The following is an 8,075-nucleotide window of genomic DNA, read 5'->3' as shown; positions in this document are numbered from 1 at the left end:
CCTCAGCACTTTCCCTCTTCCTGCTGCGTGCTGCTTTATTCCTCCTCATCCATCACCTGGCAGCGGGGGGATGCTCAGTGTTCCTGAGACCCTGCCTCTGTGTCCCAGATGGCGGCAGTCAGAGATGACCCCTGTCCTCTTCCTTTTTCCTTCTTCCTCTGGCTCTGTCCTCCTTTTCTCTTGCTGACCATTGAAACAGAAGCTCCCCTTGCCATGCTCTCTACTTAGCCTGCAGCCAGCTGTGTGGGGATTTCCCATCTGGATCTTACTGTGGGTGAGAAACGGAGCCCAGTGGATATCCCCAAGAGCTCCAGGCAGGAAGGCAGCAGACAAGGCTTTCCCCAGGTCTCCAGCAGCCTGAGCAAGTTCTACTCTGCTCCTCCTCACTCTTCTTGCCTTAAAAATGTGGTGAGAATTCTATGTATACACCCCAAAGAATTGAACACAAGGACTTAGATATTCGTACACCTAAGTTCATAGCTGCGCTATTCACAACAGCCAAAGGTGGAAACAACCCAAATATCCATGGATGGATGAATAGATAAACAAAATACGGTGCATACATGCAATTTATTATCATAATACAATGCCTTATTTAGCCATAAAAAAGCATGAAATTCTGATACATGTTACAGCGGGGATGAACCTCGTAAGCTTTCTAAGTGAACTAATCCAGTCACCCAAGGACAAATACTGTGTGATTCCGTGAAGTACCCAGAATAGGCAAATTCACAGAGACTCAAGGCAGTGCAGTAGTCACCAAGGCTGGGAGGAAGGGGGAATGGGGAGTTAATTTTTAAAGGGCACAGGATTTCTGTTCAGATTGGTGAAAAGTTCTAGAATAATGGTTTATAATATTGTGAATGTACTTAAAGCCACTGGATTGTTTACTCAAAATGGTTAAGTGATGTGTTGTATATGTTTTACCACTATAAATTAAAAGCCGGAGCCTAAGTGCCTGGCTGAATTTGCAGCCTGAGAGCAGGAAGTGGACAGGTGGGGAGCAGCGGCTGCTGCTCCCTCTCCTCCTCCCTCTCCTCCTCCTTATTATCCTCTGTAAATGGGGTAGAGCCTGGGGCCTTTCTGCTCTGAATGTGCCCACACCTCTGAAGAAAGAACCTCTCAGCTCTCTGTCTTGGGCTCATTCTGGAGCAAAGAAGTGATGTCTTCACCTGATTCCTGCCATCAGACAGTTTTCTAGGAGCTGGAGTCCCTGGGAAACAGTGAAGGGGGACAGGTCAGTGAGGGTGCTATGATCTGGTTCTCACTGTGGGTACCTGGGGTTCAACCCACTGGGACCTGCTGAGGGACTGTGTGGAATGCACCTCAGAATTATCACTAAAGAGGGGAGTATCTGTCCCATCACAGGTGGCTGTGCGGTGTTGGTGCTTCATGCTTCCAAGTTATGGGCAGTAGGGCCAGGTGGGTTCCTGCAGAATCTCATGACCTACATCAGCAGAAGCCTGGGTAGGAGACACTCAGTGCAGCTGAGGTACTGTCAGGCTGCCCTGCGTGAATCTGGTCAGGCAGCAGTGCCCTGAGGGCAAGAGGTCTGAGAGGATGTGGGGACACAAGAGGCTTCTGTTGGGGGAGGTCTCTTTTCCCCTCTTGGGACTGAAATGCTGCAGGGTTTGGTTGGGTCTCAATGCCTGTCCCTTTCCTCTGTGAACCAGTATGAGTTTGGGGTAAGTTTGGGGTGATTATGGTGCCCAGGCTCCCTCACAGGGCAATAGCACAGCCCAGAGAGACTCATACGTGTTTGGGAGAGCCCAGCGAAGCAGGTCAGAGGCTCCTGGGCTGGCAGAGCCCAATATTCCATCCTCCTAGAAACAGCTCCGTGTAGAGTCCTGCAAAACTGGGTACTCTGACCATGCCCGTTAGGTGTGCCAGGACACCCTTGATAAGATCTGACGTCTTTGAGGAATAACGGGCATGGCCTTAGGTTCTGACTTTTCCTGTAGGCAGCTCTTTTTCAGCCTGCTCTGGACATCAGCCTTATCATTCCCACCCATCTGAGGCTACCTGCTCAGGGCTGGGCACTGTGCCTGCCTGGGGCCCAGCCCTGCTGAGCCTGATCCCAGTGAGGAATAAGAAAATAAGAAAAACATATGCTTGGGCATGTACGTGCACGCGCACGCGCGCGCGCGCGCGCGCACACACACACACACAGAGCACTTAAAGAAATCACTGCTCATTAGAAGGGCAGTGAGGAATCTGAGAACTGGGAGATATCCTGAGGGCCTGAGCAGGCTGCCAAGAAGTGGGGTGGAGAAGAGGCAGGGGGTGTAGGTGGAGTCGGGTCATCTTGGAGCCCTGCTGTGTGAACCTGGGCAAGTTACTTAACCTCTCTGAACTCTGTTTTCTCTTCCATGTTGTATAATTATGCTGATTTCATAGGGTTGTTGTGAAGGTGAAGTGCATGAAGGCTGAGAAGAGTGTAGCTCACGACATGGCCTCGCTAGACTTTTGCCATTCCTCTTACTAGTAGAAGGTGCTGTGTTCATTCCCATCACTGAGGCTGGGTAGATCCCTTGTCTATCAGCAGCCATTAAACCAGAGGATTGGACTCATTGTCAGCAGGCCTCTAGGCCCTCTTCTATATGCCCCGCACATAAGGACCTCTAGATTTGGAAGGTAGGGAAGGAGAAACTACTTCCAGGTGAGGGTACAGAATGAGCATAAGCACAGAGGCAGGGAAGAGCATCCTTTGTCTTCCATTGCTGTGTAATAATTTATCACAAACTTAGCATCTTCAAAGAATGCCATTTATTTTTCTCACAGTTCTGTAAGTCAATCTGGAACAGCATATCACGAGACTGAAATCAAGGTGTTGGCCAGCTGAATTCTCAGCTGGAGGTTCTGGGGAATATATATCTGCTTCTAAGCTCATTGGTCTGCAGAATTTACTTCCTTATGGTTGTAGTACTGAGGTGCCCACTTCCTTGCTGGTTGTTGACTGAGGATTGCTGTCAACTACTGAAGGCCACCTGTGTGCCTTGCCAGGTGCCCCTCCTCCTCCAACCTGTCAACGATGTGTTATGCCTTTCCTGTCCTTTGGATTCCTGGCTTCTTCTGCTGTCTCTGATCTCTAGCCTCAAATTTAAAAGGCTCATGTGCTTGGATCAGGCCCTCTTGAATAGTCTCTCCATTTTAAGGCCACTGATTTGGAATTTAATTACACTTGCAAAATCCTTTCTCTAGATTCATGTTTGAGTAACTTGAGAGGAGGAGGTGTACCCACCCAGGACCATCTTGGAATTCTGCCTAACTCACCTGACAGGTGCCTGGGATGAGGGGCAATGTATCCAGGGCCAGGAGCAGGGCATGGGCTTGGGCATGGGTGCCTTTGCAGAAGGAAGACTAAAGTGGGTGCTGGTGGTGGGAGAGGTGTGAGACTCTGTATGTTTTGAAAGACAGGTGGAGGAGGAGGCATGGACATCCCTCAGCCCACCCCTGCTTGTGGCCCTGTATCACTAGATGCACTTAGCCCAAGCTGCGCTGACTCCTTGCAGACCCACTGCCATCCTGGCATCTGCATCTGGGTTTCCTCATTCTGATGAGGGCAGCTCCTCCCTCTGGGATGGGAAAAGTCAGAGGCCACTGAGCTCAGGAGGCCAGAGCAAGCCCCTGGAGCATCTCTGAGCTCTCTTGCAGCTAGCCTGGGGTCCAAGGAAAGTGGGGCCTCTTTCAGCAGCCAGAAACCAGAAACCAAAACATGAGTCAGGAAACCAATTGAGGATGTGTTCTTCCTCCTCATTGTGTCACCCTCTGAGAACGCTGGTGGGGGCATTCATAGTCTTGGCAGCATTTCTGGAACCCAGTGGGTCTGTCCCCTTCCTATTCTGGGTCCATTACAACTCAACACTCAACAAACCCTTGATTATTGGCAAATAACTATATTCCAAAAGTTGTCAGTACTTCAGGGTTTTGAAATTCAAATGCTCCTTTGGATGTACTAGGACCTCACCTGTGTCATCAACAGTAGCATCACACAGCCCTGCGTGGTCTCAGACCCTTGCATACATTGTCCAAGTCTTTATTATTCAGGGCTTTGCTTGGAGGTGGCTTGGTAGGAGACTGTTCTGTTAGTTGTGATGACACCACACACGGGCTCAGTTTGCTCTGGCTGAGCTGGATTTTCCATGGAGGTCATTGGGCTTAAATAATAAAAGGGGCACAAGACAAGCTTTAAAGCTCCTTCCCATCTGGCCTTAAGCCCATCAGAGGAAGGGGAGGGTCCCTGGCCTAGAAATGAGAGAGGTCCTCGATCTTTTGCTCTGAGGTGGGTCCAGATATGAACTGCTGGGGATAAGGAGGTGGGAGGGGAGAGTGAGGGTGTCCCAGCAGGCTTAGGCCTCTGCAGGGCTGGGTTGACCCAGTCTGGTTGGGGGGCGGGGGACCACAGTTGTGTTGGTGGACGTTAGTTAGCCAATATTCCAGGAATAGATGGTCACTTATGCCTGGCCACCCCCAAGGGGGTTGAGCAGGCGGTATCCACAGCTGGGCCACACCTGCACAGACAACCCTCCAGGCCTTTGTCGTTCTATTATCCTACAGGCTGAGAGTAGCATGTGTCCAGTAGCTGCACCATTGCAAGGCTGCAAAGTTGTGCTTAGAACTTCAGGTTTGCAGGCTGCAACTAATTTAGGGCACAGTCTGGTGACCAAAGGGCCTAGGGTTAGATTCTAATTCTGGGGTCAAGGTTGTCAAAATCTGCCATGTGTTTTATTCTGCCTTGTCATAATAATTCTGTTCAATCTATGTTGGGAAATGAGGCTTGGGTGGTGGACTGGGTTTGTCCTCTGCCTTTACTAGGTTTAAGTCCTCGGTGTGTGCTAACTCTAATGTTGTACAAGTTACTAGGCTGGCAAGTCAGACAAGTGACCTACCTGCCTCTGATGGCCTTAGTTTCCCTCCCTACCCAGTGGGAATTACAGTCTATCCCTTATGCTAAAGGCAAGCCAGTAGCCCACTGACTTCCAGGTTGTTGGGAGACCACAGTGTGCTGAGATGGATGAGTCAGTGTTTCCAGGAGCAGAGAGTATTTTCCAAATGGGGGACTTGTCCTCACCTCCAGTGGCATCTCATAGAGTCTGTCCTCTTTCCCGCCAGCTCTAGCCCAGGCTCCTGAGCTGGAGAGATGGAAAACTCCTCCGCAGCATCGGCCTCCTCCGAGGCTGGGAGCAGTCGCTCCCAGGAGATCGAGGAGCTGGAGCGCTTCATCGACAGCTACGTGCTCGAGTACCAGGTGCAGGGGCTGCTGTCTGACAAGACAGAGGGCGACGGCGAGAGCGAGAGGACCCAGTCCCACATCTCCCAGGTGAGCCCCGGGTTGACAAACTCAGAGGGGTGACGCAAGGGACCCTGATTCTGGCAGCTTCCAGTCACCTTGCCCTAGACTCCCAAGGTGTGGATGGTCTTACCCAGCAGAGTATCCAGAATCCTTCAAGTGAGGTTTCTGGATACAGCCAGTAAGCACCTTGGCTGTGCACGTGACCCCTCTAACCCATCTCCACTGCTTCCTGGACCACTAGGGCAACATCCTAACTCACGAGTCTTTGAACACACATCCTCTGAGCACCTACAACATGCCAGGCACTGTTCCCTGACCTCAGTAAGCTTATGTTCTAAAGGAGATCTGGAAATTATAGCTTATCCATAATGCATACCATCAAAGGGCTATAACTTGTGTATATTTTTTGTGATTTTGAACATTGGCAATTGTTGGCAGCCACAGAAATGAGTCTCTTGGGCTGCATACTCAAGGCTCCATATGCTAGATGCACTTAGACATATTAATCTGACCAGAAACTCAGTTTGGCCTCTCCCCCTCATGAATCAGCATGTGGCAGCCCTGACCTTGGCTACAAGGTGGACTCAGCTGCAAGACTGTGGGCTGAGATTTGAAAGTCTCAAATTCTCCCAAATAAAGTGCAACTGCACTAGGGGCAGGACCCTACTGCCTGGACACATATTATACCTTTGTCTAATGCCATAAATATTCAATAGATAATTTGTTCAAGAGCTGTTCCAGGGGGTGCCCATGGCACAGTGATTAAGGTGCTGGCCACGTGCACTGGAGCTGGTGGGTTTGAACCCAGCCTAGTCCTGCTGAACAACAACAACAAAATAGCTGAGCATTGTGGCAGGCGCCTGTAGTCTCAGCTACACTTAGGAGACTGAGGCAAGAGAATTGCTTGAGCCAAAGAGTTAGAGGTTGCTGTGAGCTATGATGTCAAAGCACTCTACAGAGGGTGACTAAGTGAGACTCTGTCTCAACAGCAACAACAAAAAAAGAGTTGTTCCAGATTTGCTTCTAGCTACCAGTGTGACCTTGGGCAAAGCCATCAATGTCTCTGGGGCTTAGTTTTTTTATCTGGCAAATGGCGATGCTCCTGTTGCCTTTGGGGTGTTGGAGGAGACAATCAGAGGTACAAAAGCACAGAGGCTAGGAGTGTTGGCTGCACAAGGAGTGTCTCTTCTCTTGTCTGGAGTGAAGGTCCCAGGTATCTATCTCTTGTACTTTTTGTCCTGAAGTGTGGGAGTCCTGTGGCAAGCAGAAGGTGAGCGACTTGAGTGCACCCTGCTTTGGAGAAAAGCCAAGTGCAACCACCTGGCTCACTGTCTGGAGAGAAAACCTGGATCCTTTAGCTTTTTAGAAAGCCAGAAAACATATGCGGCCTTCCTAGAACTCAGACTAGAAGTCATGCTGGGAGATGCCAAAGCCACAATGATTCCTGTCCCATCTGGGGAGCAGGAACCAGAAAATAATCCTGACAGAGGAGTAGAAATAGATGTGATGCTTTCCTTAGTGTCCTTGAGGTTCCAAATTACAAGTAGATAAGCCTGTAATCTGTTCATCATGCAATCTGCAAGTGTTTATCCAGCCCCTCCCCTGGGCCAGCCACGAATCCAGGAGGAAGTGTCCAGGCGGGAGCAAAACTGACAAAAAGCTCTGCCTTGTGGGACTTACATTTTAGTGGTGGGTGATCATCATGATGGAGAAAAATGAAGCAAGAAAATGGAAGGGAGTAGAGGGGAAGGAGCCAGTAGGACTTGCAGTTTTAAGTAGAGTGGTCAGGGAAGATGGCATGGAAGGAGGGACAGGGAAGAGCCATGCAGGTGTCTGGGCAGGAGCACTGGGCTGACGGAGAAGCCCGTGCACAGGACCCGGCCAAAAGAGAGGTCTCGATCCAGGAAGGGGGCCAGGGTGTTCGGACAGAGGGTGAGGGAGAGAGAGCCACAGAGACAGGGGAGTGGGACCCTATGGATGGGAGGTGTGAAGTCTGAGACCTGAGGTTGCCTCATGTTAGAAAGAAGGGATGCAAGGAGGAGCCAGGGGTGTGGTGAGGGCAGTTTGAGAAAGCCACAGGGGTGACTGCCTGGGACTCTGCTGCCAGGCCATGTTGGAGGGGCTGAGGTGGCTGACCGAGCAGTGGGGACCATGATAGGGGACAAAAGACTGTCTGGGGTTGGCTCAAGGAGAGTAAAGGAGGTGGATGGGAGACAAAGAGTGTAGCATGACTGACTACTTTGGGGAGTTCAGCTGTGAAGGGCAGAGACACGTGGTGGTGTTTGGCAAGTGAGGTCAACTCAGGAGCAAAGAGTCTTGTGCATTGTTTGGAGTGGTGGGGCAGGGGGAGGGTTGCTGGACCCTTGGCCTCTCTACACCACCTGGGGCCATCCACAGGGACAGGAGGAGAGTGCAAGTATGTAGCCTGGCATTGAAAGTGACACCCACAACTTTTCTCCAGCTACTTTCTGCTATGAAGGAGCAAATGCAGAGCTATGAAGATGACGTCAGCCAGGACTGAAGTCTCTCTTGGGAGGAGGGAGGGGGTGGGGGAGGAATGAGGGAGTGACGATGGTGGTATCCCCTGGAGGCCAAGCCAGGCAAGGAGGGGGTGGGCATGGGGCAGGAGGTGGATGCTGAGGCTGCAGGGGTCAGCGGATTAGAGGGCTTCATGAGCCCGGGAACTGGTGGAGCCCTGAGCTAGAAGATAGGGTATGCACGAGTAGGGTGGCCAGGGTGGCCAGGGAACGGCTGGGTTTGAGCATGGGAATGCATGAGGGGG

General features: G+C 51.0%; 1 protein-coding gene across 7 annotated transcripts in view; it reads left to right on the top strand.

Annotated features, from left to right (window-relative positions):
• The window catches only part of CTIF (cap binding complex dependent translation initiation factor), a 308,199-nt gene that overhangs the window by 67,410 nt on the left and 232,714 nt on the right, over positions 1–8,075 (top strand). For 5 of the 7 annotated variants that reach the window (XR_002772049.1, XM_023510269.1, XM_023510268.1 and 2 more), the window contains one exon: positions 5,113–5,320. Coding sequence is in view for 6 of the 7 variants with exons in the window: in XM_023510269.1 (XP_023366037.1) it covers positions 5,141–5,320 (180 nt within the window). In the remaining variant the exon portion in view is untranslated. Of the gene's footprint in view, positions 1–4,970; positions 5,321–8,075 lie in introns of those variants that run through there. The other 2 variants (XM_012802094.2, XM_003784712.3) reach the window with 1 other exon arrangement.

The sequence above is a fragment of the Otolemur garnettii genome, unplaced genomic scaffold, assembly GCF_000181295.1.
Source record: "Otolemur garnettii isolate 467f Iridium unplaced genomic scaffold, OtoGar3 scaffold00012, whole genome shotgun sequence".
NCBI lineage: Eukaryota > Metazoa > Chordata > Mammalia > Primates > Galagidae > Otolemur > Otolemur garnettii.
Note: the sequence above shows the minus strand (reverse complement) of the source record. Positions and strands in the feature narration are given on the sequence as shown.